The following is a 27,200-nucleotide window of genomic DNA, read 5'->3' as shown; positions in this document are numbered from 1 at the left end:
ACTGCAGAGGGATACTTTTACCCTCACCTTCTGGCATCTCAGTACTTTGTCTTTACCACCTGCTCTATTCCAGGTCTGCTAATACTTCTCCCCTTAGGACATAATTCATAGAATGGCCTGGATCGAAGGGGACCACAATGATCATCGAGTTTCAACCCCCTGCTATGTGCAGGGTCACCAACCACCAGCCCAGGCTGCCCAGAGCCACATCCAGCCTGGCCTTGAATGCCTCCGGGGATGGGGCATCCACAGCCTCCTTGGGCAACCTGTTCCAGTGTGACACCACTATCTATGTGAAAAACTTCCTCCTAATATCTAACCTAAACCTCCTCTGTCTCAGTTTAAAACCATTCCCCCTTGTCCTCTCGTTATCCACCCATGTAAACAACCTTACGACAATTCACGTTTGCAGTCTAGCATAAAATAAGTTTGCTTGCATTCCATCTGTGTTTGAGTTCAGCCAGAGATCAGATTGCTCCAATAAAGTGGTGCATTTTCTGTGCTTGCCTTTTCTTGATATCATTAAGTCCATTTCTTTCTTAGTCTGCTGTGGAGTTGAGATGAGATACTAAGGTGCCAGGGTTTTTTTATTTGTTAATTCATTTTCATCTTTTGAAATGAGCTCTGTAAACGAGAAGAGAGAGAGAGGAGGACACAGAAAAAGGTCCCCTGATTGTCCAGAGTCAGTGATTATTTGAAAATGTTTTTGCTCTGTTTTTTCCTTTGTGGCTTAGTTTCCTTGCCATGCAGTCAAAATTTGCAGGATCAGAGGACTTACAGAAGACTGAAGAAGTTCTGTGGAGTGGAATCATTTTGGAGCTGGAATGTGCACCTTGACCTGTGTTTTTTGAAATACTTCAAGGTACGGATAGATTTGTGGGTGGCAGACAGCTTGTTTATGGAGTGATAGATGAAACTCAAAATCCTCTCTTTTGAATGCAGTTATTCAGGTCAATATTACGAAGAAGAGACTGGAAGAAGCAACCAGAAGGATGTGATGTTTGTTTTTAAAGGAGAGAGGAAACTAGGAATGTGTTTAAGTAAGATGGAACAAATTCAGATTTATGTGTAGTACCTACACATTGAGAGAAAGAACCCCTAGATTAGAAGCTGAGTTAAAATTCTTCAGTGCAGTGAATTGTGTTATGAGGTACATAAAATCAGTATGAAGCTGAAATGTCCCTCTAAGCTCTCTCATACTAACTACAGTCATCATGCTCACCAAAGTCCTGCGTCTTTATTTCCTTATAATACTGCTCAGATGTAGAAATTAAAAATGAGCTATTTTAACGATGAAAAATCACATTCCTTATTTTGTGAACCCTACCAATACTCTGTTAAAGTACCACGTGCAGCAAAACTTTGCCTGTAGAAAAAAGATTAGTTGGCTCATCTAGAAGGAATAAAAGCCTTATTCCAAATACAATTTATACATTCTCTCACAGTTTTTGAGCTGTATAAAAAAAAAAAAAAAAAGAAAGAAAGAAAAAAGGTCTACTTAGGCAAAAATTACTGGGGTCCAAGCTCGGATGTTTGTTTCTGGTAAGATGTACAAGATCCTGATTTGTCTACCACCTCTGAATATTAGGCAGAGGTGCTGAGACTTGAATATCTGGAACCAGCTGCTTCCATGCTTCTGCAGGAATGTTTACTCACCCTCATAAAACAATCTGAGATCTTGTATCTTTGTCAGTGCAATCAGTAATTAGCAGTAATGCTGAAGAGAGAGAAAAGGCTTAGAAGCACTGTAGGGGTTTTTTTGTTTTGTTTTGTTTTTGTTTCTTTAATAAATGGTGGATTCTGACTTTATTTGCATGGCCAAATTATTTTCTATATACACTGTCTGCCAGAGATCCTTGTATAGGAAAGTCAAGTAATGAAATTCTAAAGACACTATGAATTATTGTTTCGGTATATATGCAATGCTCAATGTAAAGTGGTTTCATGCAGAAAACTGAAATGAGACACAGATGATTCATTTACACATTTATTTACTATCCTGCTTATTCTATCAGACTGAAATGGAGAACAATGCATTTATTTTACAGACATTTGACATAAATTAAACATATTTTGATGTTGAACAATTGTACAGACTACAACATGCATATTAATATGTAGATTGGTGCAGAAATACTTAGTTGATCAGCAAAATCTAGTATGACAAAAATAATAACCACATTTCCTTTGTTATGAAGTTAAAATGCAGCTGATATGGAGACATTGATACAAATACCACTAAATATGAGAAGTTATTATTCTACTGGGATCAGATGGTGAGCTGAAAAAATAAAGCTATTGACAAACAGTTATCTACGAAAAGAAATTAAATCCAAATGTTTCTAACAAATACAATAATAATGAAAAAAAAACACGTGTTTGATGCAATTACCATTGCAAAATGCCCTATTATTTCCCTGCCCCACCCCCAAATACAAACAATGCGTGAAGCAAAAGCAGCATATTCTCCCACAAAACGTCTGGGGCATTTTGTAAAGGCAGATGAATGAGTTTAGACAAGACTTATCACATATGCTTTTATCTCCTAGTGACAGTTCATTAAAAGAAAGGTACGTCGTCAACAGAGCAGTTTATGCTGAAATGTTGCTAATTCTGTAAAATTGAACAGTAGTGAAGACACTGCTATTGCGCCAAGAGAACTTGAAAAATACTGTTGTGCTTTTTTTTGTTTTTTTTGTTTTTTTTTTTTTGTTTGCAGCATTCAGAGCATTCACAGAGGAATACAAAGTAAAGTTCATCAACTCAACAGAACTAATAATAGTCATGCTACTGGATCTACGAAACTAACACCGTAATAACTTATAAACGTGAATTAGTACATATTTAATTGGTATTTACAGTGATCTTAAAGCAATAGGCTGTGTGTTCAACTCTCGGGTTCTTTGTACACCAGTCCCTCCATGTTTCAGCTTATCAGCATGGCTCCTTTGACTTTTGAGAGTTACATAGGTAAAAATGCATAACTTTGAAAATTCAGAGGTATAAATCCAAAGTCTGCATCCTAGCAGATGGATTTCTTTTTTCATTTTGCAGTATGTGTTAGAAACTTCCTTTTGCCTAAAGCTGTAATATATTGCTCCTTCCTTCAGTTTTACACAGGCAGAATTCCCATTGGCTTTCTGCTTAAGGACTTCAAGAGTAGGCATACATGTTTTGTATTTTGAACCTCCACTGAGAGATGCTATCTGAGCAAAACATAGAGCCAAAATATCAATATAGAACATATGCCCTTAACCTTGCAATCATAAAAGCAATAGAATAAGAAATAGACTGTTTCTTCAAATACCTTTTACAAGATATGGCCTAGAGATCAGAGCAACTAAGCACACCATTGAATCTCTCTAGACTTGCAGCTCAAAACAATTCCAACTGACATCTAAATGGAAAGATACCAAGGCATGATAGATGGGAAGGAATACTAAGGCTTCTGATCTTCCATCACTGCTTAGCTGTTTGCACAGACATTTGTTTTTATTCATACCATATTTATATTTGAGGTAAAAATTTATTAACTAAAGTGATAAAATGGAATTAATTACCCAGATTGCTCTTAGATTCAGGCTTTACATTAATCACAGGTCTACAGTCGATGTCTAGCATAGTGACATCAACACCCAGTTTGGTTCACAGGTATAATTAAGATAATCTTATCTTTCAAATTAAATGTTTTTTAGCTATTAATTAAATAGGTCAATAATATTCTTGTGCTACTTCGTTGTTCTACAGTGAGATCCACCTGGGTTTGTGCTAGGTGTCATAAAAGAGAACTAAATAGCAATCAATAATAATATGGGCTTATGAGGTACTGCTGCTGTTTTGGAAGAGATCTCCGTTGCAGCTAAAAGGTAAGACTTAAATATTTAACATTTTTAAAAAAATAAACATTAAAAAAAATTACTTAAATGTAAGAAATACAAGGATGTCTGTTTTACTCCATCTGTCAAGTAACATGGAATATGATTACTGAGCAAGAAACCATTGCATGATGCATACAGTTCTGTCTATGCTTGCCAGTCATCTGACCTTTCTTTAGTGAGGAAACTGCCAGCAAAAATCTGCTCATAGAGCTTCAAGGGATTTGGTTCCCAGAACACCTGATCTGTTTCACAGTATGAAAGCATTTCAGCCAGAGTTTAAACTGAATATCATTATTAATAAGAATGAATTGGATAAAAGGCAAAAATACTGATGGCTATCAATGTAATAGAGAATTAAAAACTGCTTTTAGCAAAGCAAGCTCTTCAAAAGCACTGAACAAATGCATTGAAACATCTGGCAGGATGAGGGGCACACCAAAGAAGACAGAGCATTTTAAAGCTGGAAAACTTGTAAAGATGTGAGAGGGTTTGGCTGCAACAGTAACAGAAATGAAAGGATACTGTTCTGCCTGTCCGTCAGTTCAAACACAATAAATGGACTCCAAGAGTTACTATCTATCTGGCCATTTGCATCAGAGCACAAAAATACTTCCCTGAAGAACAAGACACATCTATCGTGTTTGTTTTCTGATGGCTCCCAGGCAGAGCAGCAAGTTTGTGCTTGGAGGGCAGGGGGAACAGATCCAAACATCAACAACGATAAGTATGCAGAGTATCTTCTTTTTAAGTCTTTTGAAAAGCAATTACAGATCAGATGTTTCTGTTAAGCAACTGGGTAACAACATCAGTGAAAATTTCAGTAGAAACCTGTTTGCTGCATGTTAAAATTTAAGATGGGGTAGGTCTGAAATTAACTTTTGCTGGCACTTTTGTTTCAATGAGTATGATCAATGTATGTTTAATTATATCTCTATATAGTGTATTAAAGCATGCCTTGTTTACTTACGGTTTTCTGTCTTTCTTCCCTCTTTGCTGTAAATGCTTTTCCTGCTTGATCTGTGCTAATTTGAAATATATATATATATATATTCCTTGCTTCTTTTTTACTTTTCAAAGGTTTTTTTTTTTTGGGGGGGGGGGTGGGGAGCATGAATTGACCCCCAAATCATACGAATGAAAAAAAATGGTTAGGTAGGCCCTGGACATTTTTACCAGACTGACTGCGTTTGCAGTAGGAGTTGAAAAAGACAAGTAGCATTTGTACTGAACTGTGCTTTAGGGATGAGAGTGAAGGAGTTAATTAGGTGATTTGAAGGTAAACCTTGTTTGAAACAGATCTAAGCTCAGGATATACGCAGAGGAAGAAACCTAGTTTTAAATGAACAAGTTGTTTATCGCTTAGAGAAGTGAGCAAGGAACACAGAAATATGGCCAGGTGTTATGGAAATATCAAGAAGCCAATTGTCACTGTGATTTGTACACGTTAAAGGCGAAAATGCTATTTTCTGTACATGCTTTTGGCTGCATAACCTTGTGCTACAAAGAAACAGCTCTTTAAGTTGCTCTAGTGTTAGATCAGATATCACCTCTTTGACATCACTAATGTTTGGATTTTGAGACCAATTCTGAGGCGAGGACACAGTGCATTAGATTTCTGCATTAGCACAGAAGCTCCTATATTCTAGACATTGAAGCATTAAAAGGCCTTTTGTGTTTTTGTTTAAAAAACGTATTTTGTATAAATTCCCTAGTGCAATAACTTTCTACACCATGTTACATTCTTTATATGCTTCCCCTGTAAACAGCTTTCCTGTATGAACTCACTTTGCAATTTGTGCGATACATGATTCCCCCCACCCTCCATTTGAATTCATGTTACTATTTACTCAAAAACTGTTCTGATTACTCTGCGAGCATCATTTAAACGTGTTCATTTGGTTTCATCATTGAAAATTAATTACAACTTTGATTCAGGATTCTGCAGTTAGTATAAAATGTAAAAAATAGACTGATTGCAAAGCTGTCTCCCTGAACAATCTTCATTTTCCAACGATATGAAGAGTCAGACTCCTCTCAGACGCACAGGGGAGTAACTTTGTCTCAGGACTCCTTAAGTTGTTTGAAAATTCCACAACTGTTGGAGGCTGACTCTGGGACTGAAAATACCCTCCCCTTAGTGTGGCAAATGGATAATAGGTCTGAAATGGCTTTGAAATTTTAGAAAAGCAGAAAAATATACTCAGGTAGTTTGCATAATTTGCTACATAGCAATTGATATTCTTGATGAATGAAGAGGTCCTGGACTGCACTTCTTGCACATGCTGTAGTGCAGCACATCCAGATCCAGTCCTGCAACTAGTCAAGTAAATATTTTGATCAGGAGTTATTCATGAGCTAGGTATGCAGGACTGTATCCCATGTATGCAGCCAAGACTGGAAATACCAAATGTCCTACCCCCTGACTCTGGAAATAATATTCAGCATAGTCAAAAGTATGTAGCGAATCAATGAAATTACAACAAAAGCACTTCTAAAGCTTGATCCTTTTGCTTTAAAGCTTTCAAAAAAATACAACATCTGTTAATAAAGAGAATTGCATTTCTTTTGCTTGTATAATTTCAAAATAACTGTGCTTCTCTGAAAATGTTTTAAATATGGCAGTCAATAAGGGCCTGGTCTTCTCAACTGGCTTATGTAGTTAAAGCTCCTGTTGATCGTACTCAAGAGAGAGTCTTACTGTCCTTGTTTACAGTCAGTCCCTTTTCCTGGCAGACGCTCATTGGTTTCAGGGGAATTCATCTGCACAAGGACTGAGGTTTTGATTTTACCACGGTTAAACTTTCCATAGGGTAGACTCAAGTTTGCATGAAGTACTGGTTTAGTTCAGGAGAGCGTAAAGAATTGAATCTTTGCTCCTGAAATAAGTTGCCTATGGCTGGAATCCTCCCTTTCCAGAAATGACACTGATCCAAGAGGGCTTTCCAAAAGTATAAAGGTCAGCAGGGAGAAAAAGCACACATTAGACACAGGACACAGACCTCAGCCTTGCCAGAACAACACTGTCATCTTGAATGGGATTTTTCTGTAGATCCAGAGCGTGGGATCAGGTCCCATTTGGACTCAATTTGGTCTTCCTTATCCACTAGGATGTAAAGGCAGATCGAACAGGCCCATGTGATTTCATTAAAACTGCACATAGAAAATACAGACCAACACTTTAGGCATATAAAAATTGACTGGCATTTAGTTTTTGTCACTGAAAATATCTAGCGAGAAAACATAAAAATAAATAGAGAAGATTAATGACTTTAAAATACTTAAGAGCTAAGTTTTGGGACAGGGAGACACAACATGATTAAGCAGGATGCCATATAAATAGTTAAAATTGAATGCAGCAACAAGTTGCAATGAACTGCAACTAATTTAAAAAAATACATATCATTTTTATTTTGAGAATTAATGACCAGACATTGTTCTGAAGAAATAACATTATATTCCCAGTGTTGCAAATGAGTGAGGAGAAAACTTATCGTTTGTATGGAGATCTAATCTTACAAAACTTGATTACTTAAGCAAAGAATTTGTGGTACACTCATGATTTGGTTCAGCCACCAGTGCTTTTCAAACTTACCTCTTTTCTATGGAGCAGGCTGTGACATCAGCTTAGCCAAATCAAGCAGAGGACAATGTTGCAATAAAATGCTTGCTCTTTTACATCAAATGTATTAGGTGCTGATTTACACCAATTTACATAACAGAAAATTGCACGTTAGTATAATTTAGCTGAGCTCCTCACTGGGAAGTAGAAGCCTGATGTGATCAACCAGCTTTTGGTTGGTCTAAAGTGCTTTTAAGGCTCTCATCCTTGTTGTCTCACAGCCTTTACAAGGTTCATTGTAATAATCCTGACCTGAGAGAAGCAGTTATCTTCCTTTTGTGCATAGGGAAGCGAGAGGCTCAGACTCAGGCAATAAGCCCATAGAACAGCAGGGACTTGATGCTCATTGGACTCCTCTGCCAGGCCTTCTGCCTATTTGTTAGCTGTGAGGCTGGACTTAATGCACTGACAAAGCTGTTGGGAGCATCCAATTTCAGAAGAAATCAGAGGACAGCAAGCAAAAAGACATGCATTCTGATTTCCTAAAAAAAAAGAGCATTTCATAGGGCACATTAGTGTAGCTGCATTTTTGCTTATGATTAGGATTAATGAATTGAATGAACTTTTCATGGTTTAGGAAATGAAACAATCTGTGGGTTTTTATTATTATTATGACTGTAGCATAGGAAGCTATTGGTGCTGGACAAAAAACTAGTAGCTTTTTTTTCAGACTGTTTGTAATGAAGGCTTTGGTTCAGCACTTTTCTTTAATAAAGCTGGAGAATACCAGAGAAAGCAAAGCTGTTTGGTTGATGTCAGTGGAAGCATTGACATTTCCCTTCACTATGCATAGAGAAAAGCATATACTGAGCTTTTGGAACAGCCACTGGAGAATGGGTTGAGGCAAAGTTGGTGCGTCAGGTAATACCATCTGTCAGTCCAAATTTGTGCCTTATGTCTTCACACGAAAACTGCTTCAATAGCACTGCCATCAGCAAAGTATTGGGTGTGGTATGTAAAGAAGGGGATTTGGAGATAGAGGGGAAGAATTATCAAGAGTTCTCAAAGATCACAGAAGCGAATATTTTAAATCAGCGGAAAAAAGAATGGGAGTAATATTTCTTGTAATATAAAATATATTAAGAGATTGAGATGAAGGTAGCCATTTGGCACTATTTATTGCCACAGAAAGAATTCTATGTCGTTGCTGTTTAAATTTAAAATGGAACATTTTTTTTTCTTAGTTATGAAATGTTGGCAGTATTCTATAAAAATATCAAATGCCTCAAGTTCTGGTCATTAAATCTTTGTTTTTCCTCAAGGATCATTAATTAAACTGACAAATGCAATAACAAAAGTTATGCAAATTAAAAAAAAAAAAAACAACCCCAAAAAACTACGATTTACAGCACAGACAAACTAAGATAATGTAGTCCCTTAATTAACAGATATATTCATGAGCTTTTTAACAGAAAGCAAGATAGGTGAGATGCTTTAAGTAGAAGTTGCAATTTTGCAACATAAGTCTGTACAAAACCTCCAGGCAGCACGCTGTGAAGGAAGTACCTGTGTCCCAGGAAATTCTTTTCCCACAAATCCTTTTTACCAGTAGCTTCTCCCCCAACCCCAACTATTTACAAATATATGCATTTTGCAAGACCAAAGCACCTTGTTTCACATCGTTATCAATGCATGCACTGACATTTCATCCTTTCATGTGCAAATTCTACAATTCTTTGTAACCAAGAGAACCAAAAAGTTAAAAGAGTTCAAAACCTGTCTACAATCATAAGCGAAAGGATCGAAAATGTCAGATGTTGCAGAACACTGGCTCTTAGCAGAGCACCCTTTATTTTATTCACTGTTCTCGAGTCATTTTTTTTCCTGTTTTTTTTTTTTTTTTTTTTTTTTAGTTTCTTACAAAAAGCAGTCTTTTTTTTTTTTTTTTTTTAAAGGAAACAGTATTTAAACTAAAGAACTCTTCATGCCATGCAAAAATAACATTTTATGCACTTTTTTTTTTTTTTTTTTGAGGCTTTCCATGTTTCAGTTCATAGGCATTACTAACTGCGGTTTAAGAAAAAGTATTTTTATTGCTTTTGTAACTAGTCACATGCTAGTTTCACGTGTGGGACAGTAACCAGTTTCTCCTGGACTTGTATGAATTTCTGGGGCAAATAAATGGTTTTCCATTTTGTGGCCTTCTTGGTTACTGTCTTTCTTCCCCTCACCCGCAGCATGGTAAATGTCTTGAGTACAGTTGTGACTCATGCTTTTGGGTGAAGAGCTGACCTGTGGCTCCTCTGTTAAATGGTTGCCATCGCTGTGTTTGTCCCCACAGCAATTTGTTTTAATATCCTGTTGTTTCTCATGTTTTATACCATGTAACTCCATAAACTCTTCTTCTTCTCCAGTGTCTATCTCAGTGAAGCTCCTCCTCTCTTTTGAAGGGAAAGTGAAAATCTTTTGTTTGGGAAACAGAGGGGATGATTTTTTGGAAGGTCCCTGACAAAGTCCTGCTGCATCTGCACCTAGTATAGGTCGTTCACCTTGGGGTGAATTTTCCTCCAAGAGAATGGTGCTGATGTGCTGAGGGGTGGCCTGGGGAAAGTCTGCTCCTGCCATCACGGGCAGCGGCCTTGCAGTGCTGGGTGGAGTTTGAGGAGCACCTCCTCTACTGTCTTTAAAATTAACTTTAAGGGATCTGGATTTTAATGGATTGCTACCTTTCAGAGAACTTTTGGGGCTTTCCATGGCAGTGTCGAAATGTAAATGACCATGCAAAACAGTCTGGGTCCCACTGCCATCACTGATAACAGCTCTGTCGATTGGAGTATAGTCAAAGGTGATATCAGTTGGAGAAAACATTCTGTCTTTTGTGAATGGCATAAACTGAGAACTCCTTACTCTTTGGTTGTCTTCTGGGTTGGCAGAATCACTTGGGAACCTCATCTGCAAGTGAGAGCCAGGAAAGAGAGAAAGTGGAGACCTCTCTGTTTCTGTGAAGTCGGTGGCACAGCTGGCAAAGCTGTCGATACTAGATGTGCTTCTTATGTCCGTGATGACGTCTGTTGGTCCAGCCGGCAACTGGTCTCTCTGCCCTGTAACTTCTTCCATTTCTATTTCTTCTTCATATGTAGGTGGCTTTGTGGACTGGTCTTGGTAACCAGCATTAAGATTAGGCTGAGACTGAGTTTTAGTGATTTCATTATATAGCATCTCCAGCTTCTGAGCACTGAGGTGCTGTGGGCTGGAGGACGCTGCGGCATTGTTTAATTGCTCATGGGAGTCTTGTTGGCTAACTTCTTGGTATTTGTTTTCATAAGACTTGTTTGAACTTGTTTCAGACATTGTCCTTCTGGCCCATTTCCACCGGCTCGGTGACAGATGGTTGTCATCGGGTGTCTCCTTTGAGTTGGCTGCTTCACCAGGCTTACCTGAATCTACTGCTACATCTATCATTTCCATGCTGCGCGCAAAGGCATCTTTCAGGTTCATGGAAACAATGCTGCCATTTCTTTTAGCTCGCTCAAGCGCTTCTCTCCTCTTAATTGCCTTCTCCTGTCTTTTCTGCTCCTTGTAAAACTCTGAGAAATTGTTCACAATAATTGGTATAGGCAGGGCTATAACCAGCACTCCAGCAATACAGCAAAGTCCTCCTACGATTTTACCTAACAGAGTCTTAGGATAAATGTCACCATATCCTACAGTAGTCATAGTGATCGTTGCCCACCAGAATGATGCAGGGATACTGGTAAATTTGGTGGCGTCTTCATCTTTTTCAGCAAAGAATACAAGACTTGAAAATATCATTATCCCCATGGCTAAAAATAGTATCAACAAGCCTAATTCATTGTAACTCCGTCTGAGAGTAAAGCCCAAAGACTGAAGGCCTGTTGAATGTCTGGCAAGTTTAAGAATCCTTAGGATCCTCATAATACGAAATATCTGAACCACGCGTCGGACATTTTGGAACTGCAGTACACTCTTATTGGACTCCGTGAGGAAAATGGTGACATAGTATGGCAAGATAGCCAGTAAGTCAATGACATTTAACGGCCCCTTGAAGAACTTCCACTTGTTTGGTGAGGACAGAAAGCGCAGAAGGTACTCCATGGTAAACCAAGCAATACACACAGCTTCAACGTGCGCTAGCTGAGGGTTGTCATTTGGCTGCCCAAATTCATCTATTTCTTGAAGCTCTGGCAGCGTGTTAAGAGACAAAGCAATAGTGGACAGTACGATGAAGAGAATGGACACAATGGCCAAAATCTGTAAAACAAAATAAATGTTTTGGTTAGACTGATGCAAGTGCATTTGTCAGGGTCTGCTTAAAATATTTAAAATATGCATGTGTCAAATAAACTCAGATTGAAGGAAGCTGTTTTGACTCCTGCATTCTTTATTTTAACATTTTGCTTTTTGCATAAAGAGAAAACATTGGAATCACCTAAACATGGTCAAAACCTGATTGTTTTACTGTTTGTAGTAAGCCTTTCAGAAAGGCAAGCCAAGTGGTCCTATTATTTTTTAAATTACGTAAGAAGGTAAGATATATTACTGCAAATTATTGAGTAAAGAATATAAGATTCCTGTTAATGTGCAGAATATAAATCTATTGGTTTTCTGAATTAAATGTAATTATACAGAACTTAGGGCAATGCAGAGAAATGATTGGGTAATACAGTGTGTAAACTGTCCATTTAATATGTGCAGAGACCTTCCAAGTCATGCATAAATTTATGGGGCAGAAGCTGAAATTAAGAAAACAAGAGGCAATGCTCTGGGGAACAGGTCTGCCCAGTTGCAATGTCTGCATACATTTTAGGTGCTAAAAGAATTGAACGTAGAAATAGGTAGAGAGAGTTAGAACATTACAAAATATGCAGTATTATGAAATTATGCCTTGCTTCTTGTAATCACTAAAAAGTGAAAGTAGGTAAATAAAAATAATTCTATAAACAATGCTTTGGGTTCTTTCTCAAGAGACAGGTTCCATAAAATTATTGGCATTGATTTTGATAAGAATCACACCTCTCATGCATGTTTCATGTTGCCCAAAGTTGCTGGTCATTCTCACTTACAAAACTGACGTAATGAGAAAAGAAATCGATCTATCAGAGAACATAAGATTTTTACTACAAAGTTTAGTTTTTCATACTCCAGGTAATGTTGGCAACTTGGAACAAATACATTATTGCTTTGATTAAAAGTCCTAACTATGTCTGTATTTTCATTCAAAACATGGAAACAAACTATTTTAAAAATTATTTTCTGTTTTAAAGCTTAGTTTAATCTCATTCTTAAAAGCATTTGCTCTCGTTTGTCAGAAATGGTACTGTGAAATCCATTCATGATATTTGATGTGCTTGCAAGCACACACTATAAAATTGCTGTGATATCCAAGACGAGTGAAATACAACTGGGTAGTATACAAATGTATTGTATGTAAGAAGAGATTGGTCACAGCAGTGATAACAGCTCTAGAGATGAAAATACCACTTCACCATTCCTCTGAAAAAACAGCACTAAGCCTATTTCAGCTGTGGGTTAGTAAGCATAAAGTCAGCTCTCTAATCACAAGCAGAACTGCTCACAGTATGAGGGCCTGTATTTGGCACCATCTTCTACTCACATTCTGTCTTTGGCCTTTTTCCAGCTTAAACAGAACAGGTAGCACCTTTCATATGTAGAAATACTCCAAACAGATGAGTATTTTTCCCTACTAGTGCTGCTTCTGCCTTTTTTTTTTTTTTTTTTTTTTTTTTGAGTTTTATTTCTTAGCAGAGTAACACTTGCTTACTCTTCCTACCAAGTGAGTTGTGGGCTGACTGTCTTCATTCTTCATACAGCCCATCCAGAAGTACTCTGGTCAATCTGTGCTGTGCAGGGGGTATACACCCCTTTATAACTGCTGCCCACAACAGAAAAAAGACCAACACTGGAAAAGTGTTTGCTGAGATGATAAAACAGAATGAAGGCAATAACACTCAAATACCTAGGCAGGGCTGAATAATGACATGGGTGATGGCCTGTAGCTAGGGCACAGCGGACAAAAGAAAACACTACTGCAGAGCAATAACTGCTTTCCAGTCTGTGAAATCTGACTGTATCAGATTTCACTGCAAAAAGGTTTGAAGCTTAACTAGAGTATACTAGGTTCTAGAAGAGGAGGCTCAGGGGAGACCTCATTGCTCTCTATAACTTCCTGAAGGGAGGTTGTAGTGAGCTGGGGGTCGACCTCTTCTCTCGTGTCATTAGTGATAGGACCAGGGGGAATGGTTTCAAGCTACGGCAGGGGAGATTCAGGCTGGACATGAGGAAGTATTACTTTTCAGAAAGGGTGGTCAGGCACTGGAATGGACTGCCCAGGGAGGTGGTGGAGTCACCGAGCCTGGGGGTGTTCAAGGAAAGGCTGGATGTTGTGTTGAGGGACATGGTTTAGTGGGAGCTATTGGGAATAGGTGAACGGTTGGACTGGGTGATCTTTTAGGTCTTTTCCAACCTTGGTGATTCTATGATTCTATGATTCTACACGTGCTTGAGTTCTCTAGCCTACTCAGTAATATAATAATGCTTTCAAAACCCAAAGAGCAACTAAACACATAATAAACATGGCACAGAATTGTTGAGCTTTCAATTTCTGCCACTGAAACCAACAGTCTCCTCATTTTGGCCTGCGTCAGCATGTGAACAATAATAATACAGAAAAAACTGCATAATCCAGGGACACAATTACTTGACATGCACAGTTCTTAGAAAATAAAATCATGAGAATATGTCTGTCTGTCATCAAACTGATTTTAATTAGGAAACACTAGTGTTTCAAAGTCTGTTATAAGAAATTTATTTTATGCCTGGGTATTCACCAGCGTATAAAAGATCCTAGGAAAATGGTGATTCACTATATAGCATCCCTTCTCCCACTGTGTGACAGTGTTAAAATTCCACATAAGACAGGTCACTTTATAGATGTTGAATACATAATTTTCATGTCCAGAGTTATCACCCATATTTTTTTTTTCTGACAATAATAAACTGTTTGCTGAGGCCACACATCATATGCTTTTAACATGCAAATCTGAATTTAATAAAATGCACAAATTAGCAAGTCTGAGATTTTTTAATGTTTTATACATGTCATAGAATCACAGAATGGTTTGGGTTAAAGAGGACCTTAAAGATCATTAGTTCCAACACTCCTGCTGTGGATAGGGACAGCTTCCATTGGATCAGAGTGCCTAGAGCCTCATCCAACCTGGCCTTGAACATCTCCAAGAATAAGGCATCCACCACTTCTCTGGTGCCTCAGCACCTCTGAGTGAAAAATTCCACCTAATATCTTATCCAAATCTCTTTTGTGTTCTACAGCTGTTGCTCTTTGTCCTGTCACTGTACTCCCTGATAAAGAGTCCCTCCCCATGATCCCTTTTAGGTACTGGTGCCTTCTCTTCTGCAGTCTGTACAAGCCCTGCTCCCTCAGTCTGTCTTTGAAGGAGAGATGCTCCAGTCCTCTGATCATCCTCATTATACTCCTCTGGACCTGCTCCAATAGCTCCACACCTTTTTTGAGCTGGGGCCTCCAGGCCTGGAGGCAGTACGCTGGAAGGGGCCTCACAAAAGCCAAGTACAGGAGGACAATCACTTCCCTAGATATCGCCTATAATTATGAATGTGTCACTGGGGAGAAAAAATACAGCAAAAGAAAGTATTTTGGCTTCTTCTACTGTAATAATCTCAAACTTTTATTTGTCTGGGACTCTGCTGTGTAATTGAAGTCGTGCATCATTCACATACAGTATGTTATAATTATTGCAATTGATTAAATTTTACAATTCCTTAGACAAAGAGTAGCAGAAGATCAATAGAAAGAACAATAGCAACTATGAGAAGAATGGGAAGAAAAGCGATTCCCTTTTGTGAGTCTACATAAAGAGCACTTGCAAATAGTGTTACACTGGTAAATCCCCATAGTACAGGAGTAGCTTATAGAAGCACTGAAATTACCAAAAACTGTATCAATCTGCCAGCTACCTATGCTTATCCAAAGAGTAAAAATACCCACTCTCTAATTGAGCCTTTACTAGCAAAACTTCCTGTGTTCTGATTCTGGACATGATTCTGGAAATGTAGTCTGGACTGAAATGCTTGGAAAATGCTGTCCACTTCAAACAGACCATAATCAAATCTTAGTGATACAATTCTGGACATTATTTTTTTATCTGTACTTCAGGAAATAAACCTTATTCTGTTTTAATGAGATATTCTGGCAGCTTATGTCATTCAGCTGCAGTTCTAAAAAACAGAAAACAAAAAAACCACCCACAAAAAACACATTACAAATTCAACTCCTTAAAAGTATTTCCTTATGAATTTTATTTTATAAACATAAAAATGTTTCCAAAATAATGGATGTGTTGACAGTCCTTTCTTATGTGCTGAGTATGAGGCATTTGAATCTCCTGCTGATTAAATGAATAGTAAAACGTTCCTTGAACTAATGATGCAATCTCCTGCAGATGTCATTTCAGATTTTTGGGTGGCAGGGTAACAGTCTCCTGAAAACGTTGTGGTTTTCCAGTATTAAGTTGTCATCAAACCCACGGAAGGCATTTTTTCTTGTGCATCCAACCAATACACTTTTTCATCTCATTGCTCATTATTGCAAGCACTGTAAGGATTTCTGTACAGAATGAGCATACAAGCTGAGGCAGAAAATACAGGTATAATAGAATAGGCTTCAAATTGCTCCTTGCAGTTCTGCAACTACTGACATTTTGAAAAGGCTTCTGACATAACCAGTATAACAATGTAATTGTTATATAAAGCAGAGAAAAAGTATACATTAGGTTCACACTAAAGCACAGCTGCTCAGGAAAAAATAATCACTTGAGTCATATCTAACAGCCAAGGCAGTATATATAATTAGCATAGGTTTCAAACTGTAATTAGGTATTAGCAGCATTGTTTCCTTAATTTTATTCCAGGTTAGGATCTAGGATAAGATCTAGGCTATTCAATAACAGACAGCAATAGTTTCACTATTTTTCAAATCTCAGTCTCTACAGGCACTGAAATTTATCAGGCTTCTACATATTCTCCCTCTTCTGCACTTAAATTTATGGCACTGTCTTCATATAAAGTGTTCTGGCAGCATCTTTATCTTGGGCTTTAGAAAAAGCAAAACAGGCAAAATAGTCATTGTTCTGCTCCTTAAAGACTTTTATAAGTAGATAGCCGTTTGTGGAGAACTCACCAAGTTTTTTGAGCACTTAGCTGCAATTACCTACACATTCTCAGATGTGTCTGCTTGTGAAAGGAGTATCTAGATCTACGTTTGTGCAGATAGCCGAAGTTGGTCTAGGCTGTTCAGAGATACCAACCACACTTGCGTCTTGTGTAAGTGTCCTTGGCTCGTAACAGAGATCCCTGCTTGCATCCAGCTTGACTCCGCTCACCACAAAATGAAAGAATGGTATAATTCTGAAAAATGAAGCTCTTACTCTCTCACGCACGCTCTTTCCCTTTTTCCTTCTCTCTCACTCTATTTCACATCTCAAGATGATGGTATTGAGTTTGCAATGGAATGAAAAGTTTCGCTCCATAGGAGCTCTACCTAATCTCTACCACAGGACTAGCTCTACCATAGGAGCTCTACCTGAATCTGTGTGTGACTGGCACTATCCAAACAAGATTTTGATGGAAGCAGCAAAGACAACACTACACATGGAGCCACCTTCTAACTATAAACATTATACTACAAGGAATTTCAAGGTTGAACATGAGTCTGTAGATATTAAGGGGGAAAGGGCTTTGTTCTTTATTTCAGCAGTGCTAAGTACCAGCACTTTTTATGTTTGTACAAACTGAGTAAATACAAGGACATTTTACCAGCCAATAACAACACCTTTCAGCTCAGCAACATGGCACTGCCTTCAGCAGCTGCCACTGCTGTTCCTGGCCAGACTGCAAAAAAAAAATAATGTCATAAGACAGCACTGTTCGTGCATCTCTACTGTTTCAGAGTACACCTTTCATCTCTTTTTACCTTTCCAGCATAACTTCTGATTGCAGATGCCTAGAATAGATCTAAGAGTCCACACAGAATAGCGTTTAATTTTTGAAAAATAAGATGGAGAACAGGGGAATAATTTAACAGAACACCACAGATTTAATTCAACTTACAGCTCTATCACAATTGCCCTCTAAAGAACGTATCTGATAATGGCTCTGACAGCATGTGTAATCACTGACCAGCTTCCCTCTACTGCTCTTCATCTCTTTCCTTGATGATATTATTTAGAATTCTGACCTTTCATTTCCACTTTTCTCTGGATCATTATTATTAATATTTTTAATGAATCCATCGAAATGTTCTGCATTGATCTTTTAAGGATATTCATTAAGCCTGACATCAGCTACTATGTGTGAAGGCTAAGCTCTTGGTGTTGTACTTATCTGGGGACTAAGTGATGTACAGCCTTTTCTTTTTGTCTCTTTGCATTGGGATGAATGTCACCTTTAAAACTTAGGGTAGGTGTATGGGAGATTTTCACTGAAGATTTCATGACTAGCTCCGTATAAGTTTCCTATCACATCCTCAGAAGTTCAGTGGTAGTTCCACCCAAGAACGATCCTGTACTTCTGCTTTAAATTAACAGTAATAAAATACATTTCTCCTTCATTCTGCTACAGACACATTGCTAATTTTTGTGTTTGTGTTATTAAGGTAATGGTCTTAGAATACATCTCTCCTGCACTATGCGGTGGGCAAACTGCATCTTATTAATGACTTACTATTCCCTTAAGGGTTACTTTGGAGTTTGCACCACCACCACTTTCAGCATCAAGATTTAGTAAAATATGGGTTTGAGCATTTGATTATGGCTGAGTAAGGAAGTGGTTTTGTATAACGCAGTCTTCTAGTGGATAGATAATATGGCAAAATAAGAGCTCTGGGAGCGTCATAAAGATTGAGCCTTTATGAATCTGAGTATGGGGACCAACGAAGTTAACCAGAAAACTAGTGCTATGTTAGCTATATAATAGAAATCCATGCTTAGTTTGCAGGATATATTTACTAAACATGTAACTAAAATTGGTGACAAAGATCTTGGAGACTAGAGAGATTGTACTAGACACCACTGCTAGGCAATGGTTTATGAGTCTTCATTGTTAGCTGTGTCTTCAGTAGCCAGCACAGGCCTGATGAAACCTGCTATAAATAACTGTGAGGATGGGATTAGGATGATAAGTGGAGAACCTGTTAGACTGGCAAAGATGAGAGACAATTGGTAATCACAGATGAAGGCTGTCTACATTGGGAAGAATAATACATATTCAGTTCAGCACGAATGGAGAGAAACCTGAATACTGTTTATTGCTCACACCAATTGTCAGTTTTGCTAACATAGATTAAAAGCCATATCAAGCCAGTTCTAATATTTTTTGTTGAACAGCAAAAAGCCATCTCAGATGCACAGATGAAATCAGTTATATCATGATATACTTTCTGTGTAAGAACAGGAAAGATTTAACTCTACAGCACAGATAAAAGGCACAAACACAAAATAACTTCAATAGTCATATAAAAGGCATTATTTATAGAATAATTCTGTCTGCAGAGCTTTTTGGTGGTTCCATTTTTCCACCCCAAATATTATTTTTAGATGAAACAATTTGCCTCTGTGTAAGGAAAGGCATCCAGGTGCATCAAACAATAGATGAAATGTCTTTAATAAAACCCCTACCTATCTTTATTCACAAGCGTTCTTAACCTTTTGATGATCACAGTTGGTATGCTTCTTATGCTGAGGTTATGTTTTGTACTAGCTGTCTAATTTTCTGAGCAGATGATAAATACTTCCACGAGTGTACTAAACTTCAGAATTTCCATCAGGATGAAGGGCTTACAGTTCTACAACCTCTTCCTGGCAGACTAATCTGTGAAACCTGTTTTGAACTCCTTGCATGCACGAAGCATTGCCTCCGCTATCAAGAGTGTCATTTAAGACAAGCAAGCAAGCAAGCAAACAAACAAACAGCATCGTCATCATCATCATCAACAACAACAACACAGCCAAGAAAGAACCCACGAAAACAAAGGGCCCAAGAAGCGCGCGCTCCGCAGCCAACCCAAGGGAGCGCCGCGAGGTTGGAAGAGGAGCTGTCCCCAGCCGTGGTGCTGAGCACAGGCAGCGGGCACTGCGGGCTGCAAACTGCCCTGCACCGACATGCAGTGCTGAAGAGTTTTATTCTATGACCTTAAATACGGGAAGGTATGGAAAATATAATATTCATAAATATTATATAGGAGAAAATAAAGATAATGCTGGTACAATGCTTCAATTTTTAATTGCTTATTTAATTATTAATAACACCTTGGCAACAAACCAACAACAACAGAACCCACAATTAATAATTTAGCCTTAAGAACTGTTATTATAGGTTTTTCAATCCCTATAATGGGAGGAATCTTCAGATCCAGCATACAGATTTATTTTGTACTACTCATTTTGATGCTAACCATCAACTTAAAATAGAAAGCAGAGTGTAACTTTTCAAAAAGAGATACTGTAAAAAGCGGAATTTCGTTCTCTTGGTTCTCACTGTTTGTATTTACCATTTAGTTTTAATAGAAATTGTTTACAGTTGAGATCTCAAATTATTAACCTGGAGCATACACTTCAGTCTAATTTGCTGACAACCACGTTGAGATTATTGTTACACTATTCTCATTCTACTGTCTTTCTATAATAGACTTGAACTGCCTTCTAGCAATATAATTCAGTGAGAAAAGATGACCTCCCACCTGAGGACTTCTGTTATCTATCAGAGAGATTTACTACTCAGCCTTATTTGAAATTATGACAGGCACAGAAGTCAGACATAATCTTTACTCACATTTCTAAAATAGTTTTTCTAACTTGGCTTCATGACTTCTATATATATGTCAGAATTGCAGCTCTATCTAAAATGACTACATCAACCCATATTTTGCATGAAGCACATGCCAATATTTCCCACACTTGCAGAATTAGTGAAATTGTTAGGGAAAAGAATCCAGTCTGTTTCTTCCTCATGTGTAGTTGAAGGCCTACATAGCTTAACTTTTTTTCATTTTTTATCTATCTGTAAAGCTATTACCCTTTCTTTCTCCCATTTCCCTATAACCATTTTAGACTTCTACAGACAATCTACACAATATACTTCTCATTATTAGATAAGCTCACGTTTACTGCATTAAAAATAATAACTGTAGCTTCAACAGAAATATATGTACTCTTCATATACCAAATTTTAGGATGCTATCATATTGTAGCACACATTACTTTGTTAGTTAGATACATTTCATGCCTCAAAGACTTTGGGACTATGGCCTGAAGTAATATAAACAAACAAACAAATAAAGAAGGAACTAACTACTAACTAAATAGGTAAGAGATCTACTGGAAAACAGTAGACACACCTGTTTACCAGCCTTTCATTTTTTTGCATGTCCTGAAAAGAATAAATTTTATTGGGAGAAATTGTCGTCTATATGTTTTCCATTTACAACGTAAAGGACTCAATTCACCATGGGATTTTTAGCTCATTAAATGAATAAAATTCACTATAAATATATCTAAAAAGAACACTGATTTAACTTAGGAATCACAATATATAATATTTTCATTTTATACTTGTGTTAGTATAAATAATTACATAATACACAACCATTAATATATTGGTATATACAGATAGAAAAGAGATAATTGATACATTTTCAGTGTGCTTTATTTAAAGAGATATTTAATATGCTTTAATTTGTTTTACAGCATGTTTTCTTATTCTAAGTATGCAACCATCTTATGAAAGCATACTAAGAGTGCAGTCACCAAATAATCACTTGATATTCCATACCTAATTTTCATTTGAAAGAAGGAGCTGCTTAGCTGTTCAATATCCTACTGACATTTTGAAGTATTTGTCTTGTCTATATTAAGTTTTAAATTCTAGAATGTTTTCTTAAATGAAACAGAGGAGGATAAATACAATATTAAGAAAGTTTAGTTCTAGGGTTTGGCAAAACATGCAGCAGCTTAAATAAAATTCCAATGTTAATCCATTCAATAACAAAAACTGGTCGAGGGGGACGTTCTTTACAGAGAGAGTGGTGAGGTGCTGGAACAGGCTGCCCAGCGAGACTATACATGTCCTGTCCCTAGAGATGTTCAAGGCCAGATTGGATGGGGCTCTTGGCAGCCTGGTCTGGTATTAAATGGGGAGGTTGGTGGCCCTGCATGTGGCAGGGGGTTGGAGATTCATGATCCTTGAGGTCCCTTCCAACCCAACCCATTCTATGATTCTGTTATTGTGTGATTCGGTCAGATGTAGATGTAACACAAAAATATAACCAACCCTTCAACTCCACAAAGATACGTTATTGGGACACAAAACTGACCACTTGAGAAACTGGAGAAGAAATCCAGTAGTTAGTAAAGCCAAAGTATACTGTAAATATAAAGTAAAAGGTAGCATTCAGAGACTATGACTACACTGCAGACTGAGGTGGAATATAACTGATGAGTTCTAAACAAACCTTCAAGAACAATAAAACCAGTGAAGATGTCAAACGATAGAATTTGTGTTACTTAGAAAAAATATTTAAGTATCTTGAGTAAGCTTAAGTATCAGTATAATTTAAAATCAAATGGAGAACTTGAGTGAATACTTTTGGAATAATATAATAGAAAGCAGTCTGCTGAATAACTTCATTGAATTCAAATTCTCATTTTCCTTACCATAATCTAGAGCAGTTGGAGAGATTATTAAAATAGTTGGGTAAGAATCTGCCTACCATAAATCATTTAGGGAGCCTTGATGATGGATCTTTTATAACACTTTGGCCTTATTCTCATTGCTTGATGATTGCTTGATGGCTTGTTTGTACCTCAGGAAGTACAGGTTTTACCACTGATAGGTAAGATGGCACTCTGGACTGTTAGGCAGTTTGGTGGAAACAGAATACATTAAGAAAAGCCTAAGCCAGCCACACACTCAGAGGTCATCTGATAGTGTAGTAAATGTTCATCTTGCACACCCAGATTGAAATAATCTAAATGAGGTTTAGTCAGATCTTATTGCTGTTACTGATACTGAATTTAGTGTTTATTAATTTCTAATCTTACAAATTCAGCATCTACTGGAATTCCAAATAATTAGGAGCAGGAGTCAGAGTCTTTGTAAATTTTGTAAACTACAAACTGTAGAGGATGGCCAAACTTTACTCAGAATGAAGCTTGAGATGCTGTGCTATTTTGGATCTTTTACCCATGGGAACACACTGCTGGTAGAGCTATCATGAGAAAATTGATGAGATGAATCTGAGAACAGAGCTACGTATTTTGAGTAGATTTTCTTACCCTCATTTTCAAGTCTGTCATTGATACGGTTAAGAAAGCTTATTTCCTCCAGTGACTTTGAAAGCTATGCTGTCAGGAGTTTTATCTCCTATTGTGGCTACACGGACAAAATTTGCAAAGGTAGGCATTATATTAAGAACAGTTCTTTGGTGGTGTTGGATGTTAAGCAATGCACTAAGTGTTCCAGTCTCAGAAAAGACTTACAGAACCATGCCAAGACAGCCATTACACCAAACTGGATGACACACAGAAATGGTAGAACCTGGCACTCCAAGTGACTATGAATAGCACACAAAAGGCTGAATTACTTCCTAAACTGTTCAGATTCTTTCTCTGTATAACCTGTATTTAAACGAAGCCACAGGAAGTTAGTATCAAGTAATAATTGTGCTTTTTTTGATTATTTTCTATGATATATAGAGGCTTTATTAGATAATCATGCTATAGACTTAGGATATAGACTTATAGACTAGGCTGTAGTAAACTCAGACTAAACACATATGAGATGGGAATATGCCTTTAAGTTACACAAGCCTTCCATTAAGGTAAAAATTTATGCTTAGCTTTAGCAGGAACAATTTGGGCAGGTGCTGAATAGGGTGTTCAAGGAATGTCCATTTTCTCCTGGGGTCTGACCAGAAATAAGTCTAAAGTGTTCAGTGTTCTCCAGAGAAAACAGGTTTTATAAATATGTTAGGCTTCAAACATTCATGTTCTACTTGTACCATGGGCTCTGGTTTTATTCTCAGGAAATCAAAGGAGATTTTGCTATTGCCTTGAACTAGATGGAGAGCACAAGTTTGAGTATGTTGGTAAGCTTTATTTGGAATCTGATGATCCCAAAGGAAAAGAAGACTGAATATTTGAAGAAAACCAAATTTTAAGCCTCGGTAGTAGAGTGAGGAAGTAAAAGAAGGAAGTCTGTCAAGCCTTATTCTAGTGTTCCTCCAAAGACTTAAAATCTTCATCCTGTTCTGTATTTTAACCAGTAGATGTCTCTGTTTTATCATGCAGCTGTTGACAAGGACACAATATTCCTGTATTCAAAACATACATTTAGTGAACCATTTGTTTCCCATAGAATGAGTATATATGAATATAAAAATACTTATTTTATGCTCTTGGCATAGCCTGCTGATTTTCTGTCCAACCAAAGCCCCTGGAAGCTTTAGCAAGAGCTCTGGCTGCTAAGCAACTTTGAAAATCATCCTTATGGAAATGTACTGTAGGATTTAAAAAGGACAAAAGAGGAACTGATGGGATTATGTGGACATTCATCTAAAAATTTAATAACTTTATTACAGCAGTCTTTATCGCATGGGAAGGCTCTCTGAACCTACTTAGAGAACAGTATGGAGCATTCAATTTTTACTCAGTGCCTCAGGAAAATTCCAAGATGGGAGAGATGAATTATCTTCTCTGCTTCATAAATGACTAAGATAATATTATTTCAGTATCTATAGCCATGAAGAGTAATACTGTAAATGATCTGAAACATTCACACCCAACTGCAAATCAGTGATGTGATTCTATTCAAGTATTTGGATTTTTCTCATCATTTGAGAAATATTTAAGATATGCATGTATACTTATTATGAAACGTGTTTGAAGACAACAGCCATTTAAAAATTATATTTGATTATATCAGAAAAGTATATATAAAATAATTTATATAATTTCATAAAGAATCATTTTTTGAATTTCAGCAGTTGTCTGAGAATGCAATAGGTTTTTATTGTTTTTTTTTTTGCTTTAACCTTCTGTGGCAATATCCATCAGTTTAATATTAAGACCCAGCTTCTTAGTTCTACTTTGCTATTATCTTAACACTTGAGAACTTGCATTAGTTCAGCAGAGAGACAACATCTCTCATCGAAGTGTGTGCTGAGCTCTGAACTGCATCAGAGCATTTTATCTTCAGGTTGTTCCATCTTGCTCCCTTGGCTGAAATTCCCCGAGAAACTGTTAGAATTTGACTGCAGTTTATACTAATTACGTTGCATAGGCATTCTACCCTGGAGGAGCAAAATGTTGCCTAGCTTAGGTGATAGCTGTGCCCAAAGCAGAAAGGTTTATTATTATTATTATTATTATAACTTAAAAAATAAAAATAAAAAAAATTCTGGCTATTGGGATCAAGATTTCTGTTGGAAACAGACCTTCCCCAGTTGGAGAGAGCACAGCACCAAGGAAGCATAAAGTGTTACTGAGTTCTGCATGTTCACATTCTCACACACTGTGGCTACTTCTTTGACTGTTAAGTGGAGCCATAGGTGAGTTGGTTTTAGTCCACATTCATGCTCTGAATGCAGTGTGATGAGAACCGTAGAAGGCTGGTGTCTAAATTCCATGAGTCCTGTACCCTGGTTCCACCTCCTCACAGTGTGGCCATTTCTGGAAGCCAAGCAGAATACAAAGTAATAGAAGGAAATATAACACCTTGCCCTGACATGACTTATGATTAGACACAGGTGTTCCACAAATGTATGGACAATAGGGAGCTGATTGCAGAAGTGGAAATCAGTGTTGAATAGCTGCAATAGAAAGACCCAAGTGTCTGCTGAATCTTCCTGACTGTTCAACTGTCTGTCAAGCCACAGAAACCCCAGAGGAAACTCTAGTTGTATAGCAGAGTTTTTACTGCTTCATCAAGCTTAAGATAAGAAATAAATCTGAAAATATTTTTTTTACATATTACAGATACAACCTGGCTATTAGCAGCAAAGGTGTGGACAATAAAAGTCATCTTCAAAGAACCCTTGAGTATAGCACAAATATTTAATACTCCAGCTCTGCCTCAGGATGTAACTTTCCTATGTGACAATTTCATAATATATATTTTTTTTAGCTGCCAGCAGCTGACAATTGTAAAGACTTGGAATGGAGGTCCTGGAGTAATTACAACTGCTTGTGCCTGAGCAGAAATTATACAGAGGCCTATTTCCACTTCTTGAAAGCCAGATTAGGAAAAAAGATCAATAAACAAACAAAGAAAGCAAACCAAAACAACCACCAGGAAAAAAAGAATTTACTGTAAAGGCATTGGTATTCTGTAATTTACACTATCTTTATGATGCTGGATAGCATTGCATGAGAAAGTCATAAATACAAAAATAGGTTACTAGTCCATTAGAACTAATAATTTAATATTTTTGTATGTTTTTTACTGTGGAATATCTATGACAAAACCATGTGACTTTAGTCATTTATAGAGAATCATGCAGTACTTGAAAAGGACAGTATAATTTAGGCCCCAGTAAATTATACCTCGGATAAGCTGGATCCATCCACTGCGTATAAGGAATACATATATGCAATATTTTGTGTATACTTTTATAATGATACATCTGAGATGAAACATACAGCTATGTTCTTCCAAAAGGATTATTTTTGATCTTGCAGCTTGCAATGGCTTCTGCTTTATTCTTTACCCTTGATAGGCAACTATATTTTTGTAAATAATGTAATGAGAAACGTATTGTTAGTAGGAAAATACCTTTTTTACTCCATAAGCAAAGAGACACTGATATATTTCACGGCTATTAATAGTAAAATGGCGACAGCACCATGGCTGTGGTTTGTTTTCTGCAAAATGATTTATCTTAGCAGTCATGGAAGTACATGCTCCTATAATTGTTCCGTGATCCTCTGAAGGATAAGAAATGAGAAGGCGATTTGTTGTTTTCAGCACAATGTTTGACATTCTGATAGAAAAGCTGATGTTAGTCTGAAAGCAAATAAGTAGCAATACTGCCTTCGCTGTCATACAAGATGCAGCATAGGAATAATTGAGGTGCTCTTTAAAATTTAAATCTTTAAAATCTTCAGTTGTGAATTGCATTTGTCAGCATCTAAGAAAACATTCCTCATCTTTGAGCTCTTGTTTATCTTACCTCTAACAGACCCTATAATACCTCAATTTCTCTTATAATGGTAATATTTCAGAACAATCTAGTTTGACATATAGGAACAATCTAGTTTGACATATAGGAATATTAACTCACAGTGACTTGGGGAAATATACCATCCTCCACCACCCCTAACATCAGTCAGTGGATGCATATATGCTCCAGTGACAAGCCTTGTCTCATTTTCAAGTCTCAGTTCACTTCCAGGCTTTTTCTGCAGGCAGGTGATCATCGCCCTCTGAAATGAAACCAATTTTCTTGATAATATACTCCAGAAGAGCAGTATGAACAAAAACTGAAATCTAAAAGCAGGAACAAGGACACTTGCCTGTGACATCTGCCCCTGCACAGAGCCCTCCTTGCACCTCTAAAATGGAGACTCATGTGAGTCATGGTTGTCTTGACGCTCAGGCTCACCCAGAACAGACACTTCCATCACTATCACAAACAT

The 27,200-nt window shown here is 37.3% G+C and overlaps 1 protein-coding gene across 2 annotated transcripts in view; it reads right to left on the bottom strand.

Moving 5' to 3' along the window:
* Positions 1–1,974: 1,974 nt before the first annotated feature.
* Positions 1,975–27,200, bottom strand: part of KCNB2 (potassium voltage-gated channel subfamily B member 2) — a 194,770-nt gene continuing 169,544 nt past the window's right edge. For both annotated transcript variants that reach the window (XM_052704900.1, XM_052704899.1), the window contains exon 3: positions 1,975–11,709. In XM_052704900.1, the coding sequence (XP_052560860.1) occupies positions 9,547–11,709 (2,163 nt within the window). In that variant the 3' untranslated portion in view covers positions 1,975–9,546. The remainder of the gene's footprint in view (positions 11,710–27,200) is intronic.

The sequence above is a fragment of the Tympanuchus pallidicinctus genome, unplaced genomic scaffold, assembly GCF_026119805.1.
Source record: "Tympanuchus pallidicinctus isolate F22 unplaced genomic scaffold, pur_lepc_1.0 scaffold5, whole genome shotgun sequence".
In the NCBI taxonomy this organism is placed as follows: domain Eukaryota; kingdom Metazoa; phylum Chordata; class Aves; order Galliformes; family Phasianidae; genus Tympanuchus; species Tympanuchus pallidicinctus.
This window is presented reverse-complemented; position numbering and strand designations above follow the sequence as displayed.